Source organism: Carcharhinus amblyrhynchos, chromosome 17 (assembly GCF_965287045.1).
Source record: "Carcharhinus amblyrhynchos chromosome 17, sCarAmb.v2.hapA, whole genome shotgun sequence".
NCBI classification, from domain to species: Eukaryota; Metazoa; Chordata; class Chondrichthyes; order Carcharhiniformes; family Carcharhinidae; genus Carcharhinus; species Carcharhinus amblyrhynchos.
The window spans coordinates 16,817,940-16,839,353 of NC_137340.1; the positions used below are offsets into that span (position 1 = coordinate 16,817,940).

At 39.0% G+C, this 21,414-nt stretch overlaps 1 protein-coding gene across 4 annotated transcripts in view; it reads left to right on the forward strand.

Annotated features, from left to right (window-relative positions):
* ide (insulin-degrading enzyme) overlaps positions 1 to 21,414 on the forward strand; it is a 123,098-nt gene that overhangs the window by 55,775 nt on the left and 45,909 nt on the right. For all 4 annotated transcript variants that reach the window (XM_080205563.1, XM_080205566.1, XM_080205564.1 and 1 more), the window contains 4 exons: positions 2,971 to 3,115; positions 7,608 to 7,718; positions 10,590 to 10,710; positions 13,867 to 13,958. In XM_080205563.1, the coding sequence (XP_080061689.1) occupies positions 2,971 to 3,115; positions 7,608 to 7,718; positions 10,590 to 10,710; positions 13,867 to 13,958 (469 nt within the window). The remainder of the gene's footprint in view (positions 1 to 2,970; positions 3,116 to 7,607; positions 7,719 to 10,589; positions 10,711 to 13,866; positions 13,959 to 21,414) is intronic.

Genomic DNA, 21,414 nt, shown 5'->3' on the forward strand with positions numbered 1-21,414 from the left:
GAAGGAGCAGTGCTCCGAAAGCTTGTGACTTGTGCTACCAAATAAACCTGTTGGACTTTAACCTGGTGTTGAGAGATTTCTTACTGTGCTTACCCCCAGTCCAACGCAGCATCTCCACATCGGGAGTGGGGAAGCCACAGAGAGAGTTTAAAACGAGGACAATTTGTGGCTTCAGTGATTGGAAGTCATGTAGGTTAGTGAGAACAAGGGTAATGGTGAGCCACATTGTGGATTCAGTTGCAGGAAGCAGAGCTTTTAGGTGAGCTGAAGTTGGTTGAATGTGGATGAAGAAAGCTGGCAAGGAGAGCACTAGAATCTAGTCTAAAACATTGATGAGACAGCATGTGTTTTGTCATCCTGTGAAGTAGGGGTAGAGATGGGCTCGTATTTGATATACAAACAAGAGATTGCTCTACAGAAGAAAACATTGGGTCAAGAGCTTAGCTGAGGATCAAATAGGATGCTGAAGTAATTCAGAGTGGGACAGTGGTTGGGGTACGGGTGAGATTGGTTGTGAGGGAACAGATCGTCATAGGTTTTGGTTTTAATGTTTAATTGGTGGAAGTTGTAACTTCAGTAGGGACTAGGTGTTTGCACAAGCAGCTTTGACAAAAGATAGGCAATGGCAGATCAGGAGAGGTGATGGTTAGCTTAGCTGAATGTTATCAACAACTCCTGGAACCTGACTGCATGGTTTTAGATATTGGGCTGTACAATCTAAGTTCTAAAGAGATAGTATTTGAGGAGTACCCAAAGAAGCTCTCAAGGCATTCCCAGGTAAATTTTGCATGGCATTTGCCTGGGAAGTGTATTTGAGAAATCTGTCCTATCTGTCAAAATTTGATTTAAAATAGGAAGATTTTGGAGATATGTATTCAGTTGCGCTGTGCCGTAGTTTACAATCAAGAGTAAAGGAAAGACACACTTTCATTTTCTCAAGCTCAGGATATTCAAATAGTTTACAGCCAGTGAGGTACTTTTCTAGTAACGTAAGTTGAATACATTGGGGAACATTATTTCCTCTGCTGTCTTTTCTGTACTAACAGACCTCGGGAGCAATGAGTGAAGTATTGTTAGAAAATATAAATGGCAATTTTACTTACAGTACCTAAATGGAATATCTTCACATTTCAGAGTAAATAACTGGCCTGTACAATCCAGTTTTTATGAATAATTATGTAATCATTCTTAGAAAACAGTGAATAGTTTTTCTGTAAGTGTGAAGTACTTGCTCACACTTTGGATATTGATGCAGTTTAGTAATTTTGGAAATTTAAAACAGTAGTTAGTGCTTTATTTTCTCTTGTTTTGGGCCCTCTGAAGGTTTGAACTGTCAAGGTGTTTGTGGATTCAACTGCCCTTTTCACAGGCAGAAGAGCAAAATTTCCTTTGCTGAAAAACATAGCTAAGGAATCTGATTGTGAAAAGGCTAATTATGTATTTAGTTGTGGTCTATTTCTGCCCACTTGCTTTGTTCATTGCATCTCTGGGGAAATAGAAGTCCATTTTGCCCATTCCTAATAAATTTGCACCTGCCTTCTTCAGTTTGCTTATCTCATTGAATGATTTCCTTCCCTCTTCATGGTGTACCAGAAAACCAACGAAGTCCTGAAACACATTCCTAAGCTTATTTTAGCAAATGGTTTGTAGCTACTGGTAACACATATAGAAAGTTATCTGAAAAGGCTTAATTGCTTGATGTTTATAACTAAATGAATGAAGAAACTGAAGCAAGCATTACACTATTCTTTTGTAGTAAATTATGGTAAAATGTATCTTCCTGAGCATTATAACTGGCTTATTTGCATTCATTCTTGCTGCAATTGTACAAGGTACTGGTGAGGCTGCACCTAGAGTACTGTGTACAATTTTGGTCCCCTTATTTCAGAAAGGATATATTAGCTTTGGAAGGGGTGCAGAGAAGGTTCACCAGGTTGATTCCGGAGATGAGGGGTTAGCTTATGAGGAGAGATTGAGTAGACTGGGCCTTACTCATTGGAGTTTAGAAGGCTGAGGGGAGATCTTAGAGACATTATATGATAATGAAGGGCCTAGACAGGGTAGAAGCAGACAGATTATTTCCACTTAGAATGGAAACAAGAACTAGATGGCACAGCCTCAAAATAAGAGGGAGTCAACTTAGAACGGAGTTGAGGAGGAACAACTTCTCCCAGAGGGTAGTGAATCTTTGGAATTCTCCGCCCATTGAAGCAGTGGAGGCTACCTCATTAAATGTGTTTAAGTCACAGATTTTTAACCAATAAGGGAATTAAGGGTTATGGGGAGCAGGCAGTTGAGTGGAACTGAACCACTATCCGATCAGCCATGTTATTGAATGGCGGGACAGGCTCAAGGGGCCTATTTCTTATGTTCTTATTCATGAGTTAAATTCTAACCTTCAGCTGACAAATGAACCTCAGCCATTTTAAAGATTTTAAATGGATTTTCATGGCACAAAACAGGGAAAAGACAAGCATGGCTAGCATATTTAGCTTTTTCCCTGCAAGTAAATGATGTCAGCAAATGCAGCATTTGGGTGAAATTGTATATCATATCTCAATCTACAAGGCTGTAAACTGACTTTTTTTTTTAAGGCATATTGACACTGTAAATCTCAACACAACATTGCCATTCCATAAATGCATTTTTCTCCTATTTCAGTGTAATTGCACAAATTGAAACATCAATTGTTTATACCACACGGACTTTAAAATGATTGCAATTACAGTGACCACTATTATTCAAATATGCTCTGCTGCTTTCATCATTTGTATTGTGGGCGAGAAGGATCTTATGTGAAAAATGTTTTTGGATAATTTATCAAACGTGGTTAAAGTTTGATACGCTTTTGACCGAGATTTGAAAAACGCAAATGCTTACTCATTTGCATATCTGTATTGCAGGTAAAACCATTGATTTGTGTTGCATTAATTTGTAGAAGTTTCTAATATTTGATATATTTTCTTCCAGCCCATTTGCTTATGTGGATCCATTACATTGTAATATGGCCTATTTGTATCTTGAACTGCTGAAAGATTCTCTCAACGAGTATGCATATGCAGCAGAGCTAGCTGGCTTGAACTATGACCTACAAAGTACAATCTATGGAATGTATGTAAGTACCCAAGTTTAGGCAAACAATAAAGCTCCAGAATAATCTTCGTTTTTAAGTTTATTTTTGTATGCGCTTTTTTATTTCTCCCACCACCACATATGGTAAAATATTGATTTCTGTCCTTCCATCAAGTAGGATTATTAGTTTAGCCATGAGGCTGCATATACATACTCTTCAACTATTTTGTTTGGCCTATTGTGATGTCATTGTTGAATACCAGCCTGCTTCCTGGGGTTTATTGCCATGTTTTATCTTTTGTTCTCCTTGTTAGTCGCTACATTTATGTTGACCCTCTTCATTGCAACATGACATACCTCTATATCAGGTTATTGAGAGATGATTTAAAAGAGTATACATATGCAGCTCGCCTCACAGGCTTGGTGTATGCACTAGTTCCAGCAATGAACTCAATTCTTGTAAGTAGAGCAGGAAGATGATCTGCTTTGAAATTGAAGTGTTTAAGGATGCACGAGCTGCTTGCAGTCACATGAGTTTTAAATTGCATGTTTAAAATGAACTAATCCTGAGTTGCAGTGCTCTCAATGATTCAATGATTCAAACAACACATTTAATTAAATGTGGCATAAAGTGATGAGTGATTACAAATGGGAGAGTACAAATGTATTTTTTTTTTAATCCAGCCAATTGTGCTATCACTTTCCACCATTTGTAAACTTCTAACATTTCAAAATGTTAGTGGCAATAACTCGCTGAGCAATATTTTAAAAATATATTAATTTCTGAGGTAGCACTGAACTTTGAGATGCACTACTTCCAATTCTTTTTCCCATAAATCCTTTTTCATTTATTTCCTATCTATCTGTACTGCTATATTTATGTTTGGATTCCGTTACTACTTCAAAAAGATGGTCAAATATGACTTTAAAATCCATTTGGCCTGTTCTTGTTGAGCTCTTTAAATGCTCAATTAAATTGCACAAGTAACATTAAACTGGTCTATAATTCATTCACTCACTCGCTCGCTCGTGTCTTTATACCTCCTAAGTTTAACTATTTTGATGCACTGTTGGTTTATCTCCCATCTTCAATCCCGTGTAAACCTGAGGCTATCCAAATCTCAGTTGTCTGTGTCCTAACTTGTACCAAGTCTTTTCACCTATCTACTCCTGTGCTCAGTGATAAAATGTCTTGATTTTTAAATTGTCATAGTTATTTTCAATTCCCTCCATGTGCTCATTTCATTCTGGCCTCCTCAGCATGCCTGATTTTAATCACCTTAGGCCCCAAGCTGTGGAATTCCATCTCTACACAACTCCGATTTGCTTTCCTCCTTTAAGACATGCCTCTGACCAAGCTTTTGTTCATCTAACCTAATCTCCTTATGTGGCACAGTGGCATTTTTCAAAAAATTATGGCCTCCATGAAGTGCCTTTGCACATTAATTATGTTAAAGGTGCTAGTTAAATAAGAACATTAAATTGAAGCAGGAGAGGATCATATGGCCAGATGAGTCTGCTGCATCTTCAGTATTATGGCTGATCTTGAGCTTTCCTATCTAAATCCTTTAATTTCCCTGAGACCAAAAATCTGTTCCCCCCAGCCATAAATATGTCCAAGAGTTCCATAGTTTCCAAACCCTTTAAGCGAAGAAAAGTTCACTTCATCTCTGTCTTAAATGATCAGCCCTTTTATCCTGAAACTGGCACCACCTTATTCTCAATTTCCCTGTGGGAACAAAATTTCTATCTTACCCTGTCAAGCCCCTTCATGTCTTGAATATTTCAATGAAATTTGATCTAATTTTTCTAAACTCCAAAAGACTATAAACTCAATTTACTTTGCTTCTCATCATAAGGTAACCTTTTCATTCCAATTTAGTGAACCTTCTTGAATTGCCTCCAATTTAAATATATCGTTCCTTTAAATATAGAGACCAAAATTGCCTCAAGTATTCCAGGTGTGATCTTACCAATGCTGTGTACAGTTTTAGCAAGACTTTATTTTTATATTCTAATCCACTTTCAGTGAAGGCCAACATGCCATTTGCTTTTCTAATAGCTTACTGTACCTGCATGTGTGCCTTTTGTCCTTGTTTGAGTGCACCAAAGTCTTGCTGAATCAAGTTTACTAGTTTCATGGCTTTTAAAAAAATATTCTGCTTTTCTATTCCTACAACCAAAATGAATAACTTCACACTTATTGGCACTTAATCTGTCAGTATGTAGCCCTTTTGCATTCTCTCCTAGTTCTGCGTCATTAGCAATTTGCATTACTATGTTCCTCTGTGTCTATTTCAGTCATATGGATTGTAAATAGCTGAGAGCCTTGTGGCACTCCACTAGTCACAGTTGGCCTGCTCAAAATCCCCATTATGTTGACTTCTGTTTTCTGTTCGTAATCAGCCATATATCCATGGTAATATTCACCACCACCATCGGCCCCCCATACCAAATCCATGAGTTTTTATCTTCTGTGACCATCTTTTTGATGTATTATACATCTTACTGGTGTTCCCCTACAAATTAGGTTATCAAAAATCTCTCTTCAGACAGAATTGTCTTTGCCCTAAAACCACATTGACTTGTGTTAATCATACTATGCTAAGTGCATTGTTAATACTTCCTTTAATAAGAATCCAGCACTTTACCAACAACTAACATCGGGCTAATTGGCTTGTCGTTTCCTGTTTTCTCATTCCCTCCTTTCTTGAAAAGCACCATTGGTAGCTTCCAATCTGCTGGGATTGTTCCAGAACCGAGAGAATTTTGGAAAATCTTAGTGCATCTATTGTTTGTGCCACTATCTCTGTTTTTAGAGCCTAGGATCTGAGTCATCACGTCTTGGGATTTTAGTCCCTTAAATTTTTCCAGTACATTTTTTGTGCTGATACTAACTTCTTTAATTTTCTCGCTCTCTTTTATAAACCCCTAGATTACCTTCTGTTTCGGGAATCTATCTGAGTTGTTGTAATGACCTTGTTTATACTCATCTCTCCTCTTGATCAGAGACGTTTACGTTGGCTTTTTCATCATCTCCTAGTGCAATTTAAATGACTGAGGTGCATCGTTTTCTCCTCCCTCAACTCATAGCAAGGCATTGTGCATTTTGCGTTATATTGTCCACTTTGCTGCCTGACTTCTTTAATCGCTAAACATCTAACAAATATTAACAATATGCTTTTGCTGCATATTTCTTGAAAATGAAATTTGTGTGCAGTAAATTGGGAGAGGTTGTATATTGTTTTGATGGTACTGAACAGACCAAACTTTGAGTCCATTTGTACTTCTGTTCAATGATAATTTATTAATATATTTATTGTGGTATAAACACTTGCCAATAAAATGTAATGAATGCATTTGATGTTCTGACTGTTTCCCAGGAGTATGGAATTACGGGGATGATTTTTGTTTCACTGCTGCCTTAATTGTAGGTATAAGTAGGGAACTAGTTGCTGGGAAAGTGAAGAGCAGGTTTGAAAACCAGAGCATCCTGTCAACTTCTGGATGTCCACTACTTCCACATTTTGGGCAGAAATTCAAGTTGATGCAAGTAGTCAGAGTTCCTGCTAGAAAGAGATAATGGCATCATTGTGTGCAAACTTAGTCTGTGTATGTATTTATACAAGAGCCCATTGATCCATCATTTATGTTCAGGCATTTATAGTTAAGAGCAGGGATCTATTTTTTTGTTTTTTTTTGAGGCGGGGGGAAGGAGATGTATTAGTGACATTGTAAGTGTGTCAAAAGGGAATGCTTGTCTTAACTTTTGTATGAATATTTTTGAGAAGACCAAAAATTCAGGGTCCTGATGCATTTCATTGTTTGCAACTCTTGTGCAGAAAGTATCCAGTAACTATATTATTATTTGCAATCAATGCTGTTTTTTAAAATAATATGCAGCATAAATTTCACTTATCAGTATAGTCTGTTATTTCATGAATTCCTGTCTGAATATTGATTTCCATATGGCCCAATCAAACAGTAAACCTAAAGTTGGTTTAATTTTTATCTGTTTTTATGTCTTGAAATGTGCAATGTTCCTGGTTTTCCTGGTTACTTCATGAATTTGAAATGTTTTCCAGTTTTTTTGACATTTTGTACAATATCTTATGTTTCACCACCTTGTAGAATAGGAAATTTGTAATCAAAGTAGTGCAGCATTGACTGGAGGTTTCCTTACTGAGTTGCCATTCTTTTTCATGGTTCTATAGTGGGAGAGAAAATTAGTTGGGATGTCTTCAGCCAGCTCTTGTATCATAGCTTTTGGGATGACTATCAAAGAAAACACAACTATGGTTTCATATTTCTGTCATTTGAAGAAAGTTGTTGGTTCTAAAATAACATTCATTTCAACCATAAATATTGTGATAATTATTGAATATCTTTGTCCCTATTGTAAAAGTGAAAATAAGTTTGATTCTTAAATAACTGACAAGTCTGCCAGGCATATGATAAGATTAGTGATAATTGTTCAGCGCCTTGTACTTTAGCGCTTGCTTATTTCTTGCAAATCCTTTAAACTCTGCCAACAGCTGGTTGTGAAGGGCTACAATGACAAGCAACACATACTTCTCAAGAAGATAATTGAAAAGATGGCCACCTTTGACATTGATGAGAAACGATTTGAAATAATCAAAGAAGCTGTAAGTAGTACAGTTTATCAAATGTTTCAATTAACAATACTAAATTTACTTTAGTACCCAGTTTAGATCAAAGGATAACGTGAGTTTTATCTCTCTTCATATCTCAAATGATCAATCGAGGGGGGAATATTTGCTTGATAAGAATGCTAACTTCTATGCTCTGCATTTTGACAGAATAGAGAGTCAGTGCAACAAAATTTTGATTTCTTCCAAGTTCGCAATTCTAAAATCCTTTGTATGCAAAAGCTGTATCAGTGGGATGGTCAATTGGCAGATCCTTAGTCATAACAATTATTTATGAACCAATATTCTTGAGTATTTTAGAATAAGTTAATGTGAAGCAATTTAATTAGCTAAAAAATGAAAAAGGCACCTGGTTATTAGAATTCAGTTTTCAGTAAAATCTAAGTTTATGAACTATAGAATAAAATCATGCCCAAATATTTGGATACCACACTGGAGATTGTTTTAATCCACATATCAAGACCTGATCTTTTTATATACTGTTGTGGGAAATTCACCACTTTGGAGTCAGACTTGGAGGTTTTATGTGGACAAAGCTTTGGGAGAAGCGCTGGCACTCCAGTACAGGCAGCCACCTTCTCAACTACACAATGGTAGTTGAGCATCTTTTATTCTTTGTAGATAATGGACAGTACGGACATTTGGGTGTTAGCACATCGTTACAAGCTGAGTAGACAGTACGGACATTGGCAGTTAACACATCGTTATACACAGACAAGTATGGACGTTGACGGTTATCACATCATTGTACATAGAGTAGATACATTTATGCAGTTATGTCCTCGATCAATGGCTGATCGTGTTATATACATTTTTATGTCCCCATCCGTGGCTGATCCCTTATCAAACTCATTGTTCTGGGTCTGCTTTTATCTCAAATTTAAGGTGCCTCAAGGACTGACCTGTTTTCTGCAGTAATTTAAACACTACAGGTTTTAACTCTGTAATGTCTGTACCCAAAGTCAGTGCCTTTTTAATGTCCGTTCCCAGAGTCCATTTTGTGTGCCAGGTAACCATTTTGTGTCTTTACTTTGATTTCACTCCAACAATACCATGGTTAAAATATGGTAAAATTTAAATTATTGGAATTCTGGTGATACCTCTGTTCCTGTTCTGTATGTTTCTGGCTACCGTTTGTATCAGATCAGGCCTTGTCATTAATACCTCTGAAATAAGCACACAACATGCTAGAAATAATCACATTTTTAACCTTTGACGGGATGCCATTTCTAATTGCCCTTGAGAAATTGTTGTGAGCCACCGACTTGGACATCACTTTCTGAAGCTGCTGCTGCTGTCCATCTGGTGTAGCTGTATGCTGTGCTATTAGGAAGGGCACTTCAAGTTTTTTACCCTCTGACAGTGAAGAAATGACAATATAGTTCCAAATCCATATGGTGTATGACTTGGAGGGAACTTGACTGGTGATATTCCTGTGCATTTGCTGCTTTTGTCCTCGGTGGAAAGTTTGAAAGGTACTACCAATTCTGTGGTGAGAGAAACAAAGTTAACATTTCAGTTTTATAACTTTTCAAGTCATTACTTGAAACCTTACCTCACTCCCTTTCTCTCAACAGATGCTTCCTGATCGGAGTGTTATTCTGTTTTTGAGTTCCAGTACCAGCATCATTTTATTTTTTTGTATGAATATTTCTGTTTGCATCAAATTCTTCCATCTAATATACAAAAGCAGCAATATTTCTATATTCAATGTTTCCTTCAGTATCTCCCTCTCATTGGCTACATCTTCCCATTCCCGAACTGTAGTTTAATTTTTTTTTCCCCTGCTTAATAGTGAGAATGCTCATTCTTTCAAAGCTATGAACCAGAGTTTGAAGCCAAATACAATTCTATCAATTAAAACTTGACTGCTTCTGACGTATTGTGAATCAGTACTCAGGACATTTAATTTATTTATAACCAAATAATTTATTTTAATTCTCAAGCTTTTCCTCCCCTGCAAGTAACATGATGGTTAATAGTAGAAGCTTTAAAAATATAAGAGGAAGAGAATAGGTGATTTTGGATCAATTTAGGACCAAAGTAGATGAGATTGTAAGGAGTCTGCAAAGGGATATTAATAGGTTAAGTTAATTCAAAAAGAATTAGCAGATCAAGTATTCTATAATGTAACAACATGTAAATTTGTCCACTTGGCAAGAAAAATAAAGCAGCAGGTTAAATGGAGAGAGATGATAGAACTTTGCAGTGCAGATGGATCGAGATGTCCTGGTACAAACAATCATGGAAATCAGTTAGTATAAAGGTGCAGCATGTAATTAGGATGGCAAATGGAATGTTTATTGCAAGGGGTATGAATTATTAAAAATAGGGAAGTTTTGCTACTATTGTATGGGGATTTGGTGAAGCCACATCTGGAGTACTGTACACATGTTTGGTCTCCTTTTTCTTAAATTAAGAAAAAAATATAATGGAAGTTCAGAGCAAGTTCACTTGACTAATGCCTGAGATAGAGTTGTCCTATGAGGAAAAGTTGACCTCGAATCCATTGGAGCTCAGAAGAATGAGAGGTGATCTTGTTGAATCATACAAGATCCTGAGGGAACTTGATAGGTTCGATAGTGACAGCGTTTCCCCCTTGTGGGAACTAGATGACAGCTTTAAAATGAGATTTAAGATGGGGGTGAGGGTAATTTTTTTCGTCTGTGGAATTCTTTCCCTTGAGAGGAGGAAATGCAGGGTTTTTTTTTAAAGGCTAAGTTAGATTCAAATATGGAGGTCATGTCAAAACTTCAATTAATTATTTTGTCAGAAAAATTCAATCTTTCTTGGAATTGGGCTAAGATAATGACAGTTATTTAATTGATTTCTTGTTATTCCTTTTAGTATATGCGATCCCTGAATAATTTTAGAGCAGAGCAGCCTCACCAACATGCTATGTACTATCTCAGATTGCTAATGACTGAAGTTGCATGGACCAAAGATGAACTTAAGGAAGCACTGGAAGGTAAAAGCTTTTTTGAATTGTTTCTGGCAATTTTTGCATTGCATTTACAATAGTTCATTAAAATGTATCTGCTTAATTGTGTTTCACTTTTGAAACCTGTCGAATTATATATTATAATAAATGGATAGAGTGCTGCAGTGAGGAATGTTATTCTGGGAAATGCACCTATTTTATGTCCCCAAGTAGTGAGCTTTCTAGGCTAGGTATAACAGTAGCAGATGTAAAACTTTGCCTCAATAACATATGTCCTAAAAGCACCCATTATTTCCTCTAGTGTGACATGTTCTATTTCCTGAATCAACCAGCCTGAGACCTATGAATGAGATTGCCACATAGTGACTCTTTGCCTGCTGGGCTACTATTATAACCACAGATGTAGAGAATTTTCATTGCGTCAATCTGAGTTGATTTGGACCAGAGGGGAAAGGCCAACTGCTCTATTTATGGGACAGATGACAAGTTGATAGAAACACCTGAAAACAATATCAAACAATGGTTATTGAATTCAGATGAGTATGATGATTCAAGTATTTAACCCTGTTATGGATTTTTTTGACTTAATTTGTGTTAGCTTTCCCACTGTTGCAGAACTCCTCCATTTATATTTCGCAAGGAAACAATAGCAATTAATTGATATGAAAATATACCAATACAGAAATACTGAATCAGATTTATTTTTCTTTGAATGTTTAAACAAAATTAAATGACATTGCAATATCTAAAGCCACTTCCCATAATGTGAGTTCAGAGAAATAAGGAGGAGATGTTATTCAAGATAGGCTGAGGAAAACATTTTCCCCTTGTTGATTGATCTAGGAATAGGGAGCACAATTTTAGAAAATATGGACTTCCATTTAACACATTTCTTTAAGGGTAATTATTTACCCCAGAAAGCAGTGGAAACTGGATTGTTGAGTATATTTAAGGCCGCATTAGACAGATTTTTGATTTACAAGGGAGTCAGGCAAGAAAATGGAGTTGAGGCCACAACCAGATCAGCTATGATTTCATTGAGTGGTGGAGCAGGCAAAAGGGGCTGAATGACCTCTTTCTCCTTCTTGCAAGATAATGGACTGTCTTAGAACTTTAGGCTATCTTTGCCATAATTACACATATATAAGCCTTTCCAATCCAGAACAATATGTAAGCAACTAAAATTAGATCATAACTTGAATGCCTAAATTTCAGTACAAACAAAATCGGCATTGTGGCATTGTTCAGAATAAGCATGACACCTTGCTACTTCAGGTCAGCAGCATTACAGCACATTTCTACAGTTTATTATTCAGTTGCTAAGGTAGCAGTGTGTGAGAATCATAGGATCCTATTGTGCAGAAAGAGGCCATTCTGCCCATTGAGTCTGCACCAACCACAGTGTCACCCAGGCCCTCTCCCCATAACCCCATGCCTTTACCCTAGCTAGTCCCCCTGAAACTACAGGGCAATTTAGCATGGCCAGTCTACCTCATCCACACATCTTTGGACTGTGGGAGGAAACCCATGCAGGAATGGGGAGAATGTGCAAACTCCACACACAGTGACCCAAGCCAGGAATTGAACCTGGGTCCCTGGCATTATGACGGAGCAGTGCTAACCATTCTGCCACCATGTCACCCATTTAACTGGTGACAGTAGCACTTGGGTTCTGTGAGCACCAATGGGACCATTACTATGAAGGCTGTATTATGCTTTTGAGCATAGCTTGTGTCACAGAGGTCAGAGTGTTTTACGGTGCTCGTTACCCCTCACGAAGCGAGTCTGCACGAAGGGACTTGCCAGACTTGCTGGGTACATGATTTTCCTTTCTATACCTGTTCAAAATCATAGAGTCCCTGAGTAATGCTGCAACTCCACAGAGCTTGTTTGGAATGAATGCTAATCAGCAGACTCTCCTTAAATGAGAAAATAAAAATGAGTCTCTGCTCAGACTCTAGTGTAGCAGGCATGCTGACATTATGACGGGAAAAGTTCTTGATGAAATAACTAAGAATTATTTAATTGAATGTTACAGCAAAGATTGTGGTAATAGATTAAGTGTGACTATCTAGATGCTTGTCAAACTGGCAGCTTTTTCAGCATTTTTTTTCCCAGACAGTTTGTTCATCAGGAGTATCAACAAAACATTCAGGCCCCAAGTGTCATTGAGAAGATTAACTTGCTATGAATAGTTGTTTTTAAACTGCATGTTTGTCTAAGCTCTGGCCGGGCACCAACCTGGAAGACATAATACAGGCTGCATACAAATCATGCACTTTAACATAGGAGGCTGAAGAAAATATTTAAACAAACTACACATTTAAATGAATAGACTATGCAGAACAAAAAAACTTCAGTTAGTCCCTGGGGAATTTCTTCACCATTTGTGCTACCATGAAACTTTGTAGAATTACAATAAAATCTTTATTGTAAAGTTTATCCTCCACGATTGTAACACTACTTGCCATTTTATTTTGTTACTGTTCACGTTATGTAAGATAACGTGGCTAACACTTTATCTCCTCGTTACAATTATTTTGTTAAACCAGAACTTCACACTCTACATTTAATAATGTGTGCAGAAAGATTATTTTCACTAAAATGTTACTGCATCTTAAGCATATATTGAAAGATTTTTATGCACAGTATTGTTTTATTGCTGGTAAAAGTCACTGCAAACTTCTCACTTTTGCAAATTTGTGACATAGGTGGATGCATAACACTGAAAAAGGGATTTACAGTCTATTTGCTGAGTAAAGCCTTACTTGTAATTTAAACAGTCTTATTTACTGATTTGAAGGAGAATTAAAAACAGTTTTTCCTTGAGTCTATTTTTGTTTGCATAGGTAAGTTGTGATGATCCACCTATAACATTTCATTTTTTATAAATTTATGAAATCCATAAAATACTTTTCACAAACTCTGCTGAAGCTTGCTGTTCTGTGCTATCAAACAATGACCTTTGTTTGAATCCAGGTAAGACTTCATATGAATTCAAAGCATAGTGAGTGAATGTAGGACAGATGACAAACGTAGTACACTAGGGAAAAATCAGCATTGAATTTGTGATAGTCGCGCATTCTCATTTTCTATATATTGCTATATTGGTTCTCTGCAGCAATGTAGTATATGTATTTCAAATAAGTGTGATTGATTTAGCTGTCTGAAAATCTGTTCCAGATGTCACTCTGATTCGCCTCAAGGCCTTTATACCTCAACTGTTGTCACGGTTGCACATAGAAGCTCTTCTCCATGGCAATATAACAAGACAGGTTAGTTTGTTGCCTTCAGTTGTACCAATGTTTTTTTTGTTTGAGGATATTACCAATAGTTCACACAATGAATGCACCATTTAATAAGGGGAAATTATTATTTAAAATTCCCATTCATTTCTAGTGTAATGGTTTTTCAGTCTGAGACCAGCAGTCAAACTTGTTCTAATGTTTTTAACAGCAAGAGGAAAATATGCCATCTCTATGGTGTACCTCCTCAAAAACAAAATTTAATATACAAAGATGCAGTGAAGTCTGTTTTCAAATGCAACAGGATCACAGAATTGTTACAGCACGGATTGTCTGTCAGATTGCCATTGGAGTAATTCATCTGGTGTCTTTCCCTGCATTTCCTCTGTAACTTTGCACATTCTTAAATAATCCAATTCTCTCTCGAATGCCTCGATTGAACTTGCCTCCACCACATTCTCAGGCAGTGCATTACAGATCTAAATGACTCGCTGCGTGAAAATGTTTCTCCCAGTGTCTGTTGCTTCTTTTGCTAATTGCCTTAAACCTGTGCCCCACATTCCTGATTCCAACACCCCATTTGATCTACTGTCGACGCTGCTCATAATTTGAACACTTGCATCAAATATCCTCTCAACTTTCTCTTCTGCAACAACAGTCCCAACTTTTCCAGCCATACCTACATATGAAGTTGGAACCAATTTTGTGAATCTTCTACGTTCTCCCTAACGCCTTCACATCTTTCCTAAAGTATGTTGCCCAGAATTTGACATAGTACTCCATAGGAGGCAAAACAGGTGTTTTATCTCAGCCTTTTGGCTAAGATCAAGTGCAGTGTTGACATGCTGTGCCTGGTGGAAGTCATTAAGTTACATTTCAGCTTCATTTGCTGCAATTTTTAAAAGCAGCATCTTGGCCTTTTGGCTAAGATGCAAGTGAGTTATGCCTACTCCATTCAGCTTGGAACATGTAGATCAAGCTCAAGACAGGAGATGAGAGCCCTGTCTTGTCAGCTTGGATCGGGAATGCCTCAACTTGTTGAGACTCTGAATTGGACTTGATTGGATTGAATTGGAATGAAAACAAAAAAAAACTTCTTTGCTCCTGTTTTCTCTGACCCTATTAGTGAAGCCTAGGACACTGCATACTTGAATATTGTTGGTTTGTTTGCAAGAATGTACTATTTGCAGGAACATGTATCTAAAATGCATAAGAGTAATTAATTTATAGATTGTCTATTGATGCAGCATGACATCACAAATGATTAGTGGCACTTAAGTTTCAACAACATGTAGCCATTTTAAATGCATTTTCAGTGAAACAACAATGTTGCCTTGTGTTCATAGAGAACTTCAGGAAAAAGTAAAATTGTAGCTTGTGGTAAAATTACAACTTCTAATGTAGTTTATACATTTTACCTTGGCCCAGTGATTTTCTACCTCTTGATAATGTCACTTTCAGAGGATGATAGTTCCTCTTGATTCCCTATATTGAAATTCCAAACAGAATTGTTTTTAAAGTGCAATAAAAACATAAATACACCTGATTTGCAAGTTGTTGTATCTCCTCCCCTAAACTCCCTGACAGTCATTTTAAAATTATAGAATGCTTGCAGTACTACAAGTTTATACTGTATTGCTTAATATTGTATTTGTAAACAATTTACATTATTAAATATTTAATCACAATGGACTTGGAATAAAGGAATACTTCATTGTACAGGAAGTTCTAAAAATAGGGTTTTGTTTTGAAATTCAGACACAGTGCCAAGAAGAGCAGCACGTCACTTGACTCACAATGACATCCTATCCAAGCTTAAAAATTAATACTTTGCTGTTACAAATTCCATTTTGCCCTGAGACACATCAAATTTGTGCCAATAACGTTGCAAAACAGTGAGCTGTCATAATTGTATTAAAGTTAAAGTGCTGTCCGAAGGGGAGGGTGCTAAATTGGGGAAAGGCTAGCTACAGCCGGATTCGGCAGGAACTTATACTGATTTGGGAGAGGTTTTTTGAGGGTAAGTTCACGTTCGGCATGTGGTTGTCTTCTAACGGACAACTGAAAAGGTTGCAGGAAGGACGTGTGCCGGTTAAGAGGAAGGATGGGAAAGATAAGATTAGAGAGCCGTAGATAACTAGGGATACTTTCCGGGGTGACTGAATTAATTGGAGGCTGAGCTAGGACTAGGGGGCACAGCCTCAAGATTAAGGGGGGGGCGGTTTAGAACAGAGTTGAGGAGGAACTTCTTCACTCAAAGGGTGGTGAACCTCTGGAATTCTCTGCCCGTTGAAGTGGTGGAGGCTGCCTTGCTAAATATATTTAAGACGTGGGTTGATAGGTTTTTGATAGGCAAGGGGATTAAGGGTTATGGGGAGAGGGCGGGAAAGTGGAACTGAGCCATGACAGATCAGCCATGATCTTATTGAATGGCGGGGCAGGCTCGAAGGGCTAGATGGCCTACTCCTGCTCCTATTTCTTATGTTCTTATGTTATGTTCTTATGTTAGGTCCAAGCAACTGGGAACGGAGAGAGCATTGGAGGAATACAGAGAGTAGGAGGGAACTCAGACGGGGAGTTAGAAGGGCAAAAGGGGGTCATGAAATGGTCTTGGCAGGCAGGATTAGGAGTAAAATGCCTTTGGATTTTCCTTATGTTAGGAATAAAAGGGTGGTTAGAGGAAAAATCGGTCCTCTGAGGGACGGAGGAGGGGAACTGTGCTTGGAGTCCGAGGGAATGGGGGAGATCCTGAATGAATACTTTGCATCAGTATTCATGAAGGAGAGGGACTTGTTGTCCGGTACTGTCTTGGAGGGAGTTGTAGACCCATTGGAGGAAATATCTGTTACGGGGGAGGAAGTGTTGGCGTTTTTAGGTAGTATTAAAACTGATAAATCTCTGGGGCCTGATGGCATTTATCCTAGGCTGCTTAGGGAGACGAGAGATGAAGTTGTTGGGCCTCTGACACAAATCTTTGTCTCTTCTTTGGACACAAGTGAGGTGCCAGGGGACTGGAGGATAGTGAACGTGGTACTGTTGCTTAAGAAGGGTAGTAGGGATAACCCGGGTAATTATAGGCTGGTGAGTTTGACATCACTGGTAGGGAAGCTGTTGGAGAGGATTCTTAGAGATAGGATGTATATGCATTTAGAGTGTGGCAATTTGATTCGTGATAGACAGCATGGCTTTGTAAAGGGGAGGTCGTGCCTTACGAATCTGGTAGAATTTTTTGAGGAGGTGACAAAAACAGTCAACGACGGACGAGCCGTGGATGTCGTCTATATGGATTTCGGTAAGGCGTTTGACAAAGTCCCTCATGGTAGGTTGGTGGAAAAGGTTAAGGCTCATGGGATACAAGGATAGGTGTCTAGATGGATTGAGAACTGGCTTGGTAACAGGAGACAGTAGTAGTGGAAGGGTCTTTTTCTAGCTGGAGGTCTGTAACTAGTGGTGTGCCTCAGGGCTCAGTACTGGGACCTTTTGCTATTTGTAATATACATAAATGACTTGGAAGAGGGAGTAGGTGGTGTGGTCAGTAAGTGTGCAGATAATATGAAGATGGCTGGACTTGCTGATAGTGAGGAGCAGTGTCAGGCAATACAGCAGGATATAGAAAGGCTGGTATACTGGGCAGAGAAATGGCAGATGGAATTTAATCCAGATAAATGTGAGGTGATGCATTTTGGAAGAAATAATGTAGGGGGGAGTTGTACAATAAATGGTAGGCCTATTAAGAGTATAGAAACACAGAGGGACCTAGGGGTGCAAGTACACAAGTCCTTGAAGGTGGCAGTACAGGTGGAGAAGGTGGCGAAGAAGGCTTATGCTTGCCTTTTATAGGCAGGGGTATAGAGTATAAAAGCTGGTGTCTAATGTTGCACGTGTATAGAACGTTGGTTAGACTGCATTTGGAGTACTGTGTCCAGTTCTGGTCACCTTACTACCGGAAGGACGTGGAGGCCCTGGAGAGTGCAGAGGAGGTTTACCAGGATGCTGCCAGGTATGGAAGGACTGAGCTACGAGGAAAGATTGGGCAAATTGGGGCTGTTCTCCTTTTAAAAAGGCGGCGAATGAGGGGAGATTTAATAGAGGTGTATAAGATTATGAAGGGTATAGATAGTGAACAGTGGTTAGCTTTTTCCTAGGTTGGATACAAAAATTACAAGGGGCCACGGGCTTAGGGTGAGGGGGGGCGAGTATTCGGATGTTAGAGGGAGGTTTTTCACACAGAGGGTTGTGGGGGCCTGGAATGCAGTGCCAAGTAGGGTGGTGGAGGCAGGCACACTAGAGTTGTTTAAGGTTTACTTAGGCACATGAGCGGACTAGAGATGGAGGGATACAGGAGACTGTTCTAAATAAATATCAAGAGCCTTGGGATATTCCTGGGAATCAATTGATTCCTATGGACCTTCCAACATATTTTATGGCTCACTTGTCTTACTTCTGAGCTTCTGGGGATTCCATGAATGTCTGTCTGTATAAGTTGTGCATGTTTATCGATGTCTTTTCTTTTAATCCACAGGTGATTCAGTCTGCCTTGTTGCCCAACAAGGGGCATACACACGGTGGGTCGTGCGAGGGCTGCTCTTGGATGTTGCTTCGAGAGTTGCCTAGTGCTTCACGTCGTTAGTGTATGCTTAAACTGGACCATCTGACAGGCAACATGACAGCTCAGTGACTATCACTGTTTTGCTGTGCAGATACATGGATTTGGGCCAGTGTCTGTGGGCATTTGCACATTCTCCCTGTGCTTGCGTGGGTTTTCTCCGGGTGCTCTGGTTTCCTCCCACACCCCAAAAACGTGCTCTTAGGCTGATTTGGTGTTAACAAATTGTCCCTAAATTAGTCGTCCCTCAATCCGGTTATGGTTCCTTTATCGTGGAGTCCAATAGGTGTAGACAAAGGTCGTAGGTAGAAGAGGGCACTCACAATGTTAAAATGGTGGCGTGGGCTTGTTGGGCCGAAGGGCCTGTTTCCCGTGCTGTGTTGTTCTTTGTTCTCAAAGTTTATTAGTCACAAATAAGGTTTACATTGTTTTGCATTTCAGTAACAATCAATGCTACACACAGGCACTCGGGCCGCCGTACACTAAATAACAGAACACACAAAACCATGTTCCAGCAAACCAAGCGTTTTCACAGGAGCTTGCAAAATATAAACGCTGCAATGAAGTTTCTGTGAAATTCCCCTAGTTGCCACAGTCTGGTACCGAATCATAGAACCCTACAGTGCAGAAAGAGGCCCTTCTGCCCATCGAGTCTGCACCGACCACAATCCCACCCAGGCCCTACCCCATATCCCTGCACATTTACCCACTAATCCCTCTAACCTATGCATCCCAGGACACTAAGGGGCAATTTTAGCATAGCCAATCAACCTAACCTGCACATCTTTGGACTGTGGGAGGAAACCGGAGGAAACCCACGCAGACATGAGAATGTGCAAACTCCACACAGACAGTGACCAGAGCCGGGAATTGAACCTGGGTCCCTAGTGCTGTGAGGCAGCAGCATCAACTACTGTGCTACTATGCCACCCATTGATCGAAACAAAATTATTTGTGTAGAAGAGTACTGAAGCCACTAGAATATCATGAGACTGATATTCGCAGGGTTATTGGGAAAGAGCAGAGGACTGGGAATAATTGGATAGTCTTTGAATGAGTAGCCACCAGCATGATTTCTGTACCATATGAGCTCACTCCATACTAATACATCTCCTAAAAATGACGTGTAGCTTCTTGAACCTGTCTTTGGCTTCATCAGGAGATATTCATTCTAAAAATGGCTGTTATCTCTATAGTATGAGATCAGCCATTTGATTTAATTGTGTACTGCTCTTTCTGAACTTCTGTCTTATCCACCACTTGTTGAAGCTAAACCTTTTAGATCATTGTAAACAGTCTAATATTCAAGCAACAAAATTGATTCATTATTTTGAAGGACATACAGAAGTTGTTTAGTATCCTGTTGGGACAGGAATTTGGTTTGCATGCAATATTTTCCATTTTATAGATGCCGAAACCAGTAATAAAATAGGATCTTTGGTGTTAATACAGTTTATTACTATACAGTATATTAGCTTGGTTGCTGATAAAACCAACAAAGCTGTAAAATAAGCACTTATAGAGCACACAACTTGAGGAGGTGTTGATAACCTGCATCTCTGGCAGCATCACCTCTGACAGTGAAATCCCCATTTGCCTTGTCAAATGTCCACCCTTTGGTGTAGTAGGTTGAGAACATGCGCAATAACTATTTCTTTCAAGGACCACAGTGGTTAGCATTGCTGCCTGTCAGCACCAGGGACTCGGGTTCAATTCCAGCCTCAGATCATTGCATGGAGTTTGCACATTCTCCCTGTGTCTGTGTGGATTTCCTCCAGGTGTTCCAGTTTCCTCCCACAGTCCAAAAATGGTGCGGGTTAGGTTGATTGGCCATGCTAAATTGGCCCTAATGTCGGGGATTAGTGGGATGGATGTGTGGGAATAGGGCCTGGGTGCTTGTTGCGGATTTGATGGGCTGCGTGGCCGCCTCCTGCACTGTAGGAATTCTATGATTCTAACATCTGAAGAAAAGCAAAATAGAAAACGTAGATTGCTCACCTAATGTGACAGTGGAAAGAGGCTTTTCTGGAAAAAGGCAATGCCAATTTTGTCCGATCCACTGCTGTATTTAGTGTCCATACTATCATTAGACTGTATCCATACAGTCTTCTGATGGAATCTTCATATAATCAACAAAATGTAAATCCTTTCTTAACTTCCCTTGGATATGTAATTGTGGGAATGGTTCCATCACGTTTGAATGGGTGGGCAAGGTGGGCTGCTTTTTAACGTGTTCTGCATCATTTTGAGACTCATGCCTCATTTACATCCACTGGTGAGCCAAGCACTTCTGCAGCTTGCTGATAGGTGGAAGGCAATAACTTTTCCTGCTTCTGTTTTGGAGCCAGAGTTGATATTAAGAGCCAAAAGATGTGTGCATTCCTTTTCAGATTGTTCAGTGTCTGCTGCGCATTGCTCACCTGTTTGTACCTTCAAATTGTAGTCCGGATCTCGTGCATCTTGGAGGACCCCAATTTGCATATTACTAGTTTCTTCCTGAAGCAGCAGGCCCTTTAGCATTTCACCCTGACCTCAGGCCCTGCCTAAAATGGCAGCAGCCTGGGCACCAATGTTAACAGCATAAGTGACTGAACATCGTTTTGAGGCAGTTGGTGTGAGTTAAGATCGGTTCTAAGTTATTTTCCTGTCTTCTACATATATATTCACATCTTCACTAATCAATTCTGACCGTGGGTCTCCAAACAGTATTTTGTTTTGCTTCCCCTCACTACAGTAAACAACCATGTCAACTGTGGAATATTTTTTCTTTCTAATCCTGTAAATTATAGTCCCAATTCCAATTAAGATCTTAAATCCATTTTAAACAAGATAATCTTGGCTTCTTTTGCTTTTTCTTTGAGCATATTTTGCTGTTAACAG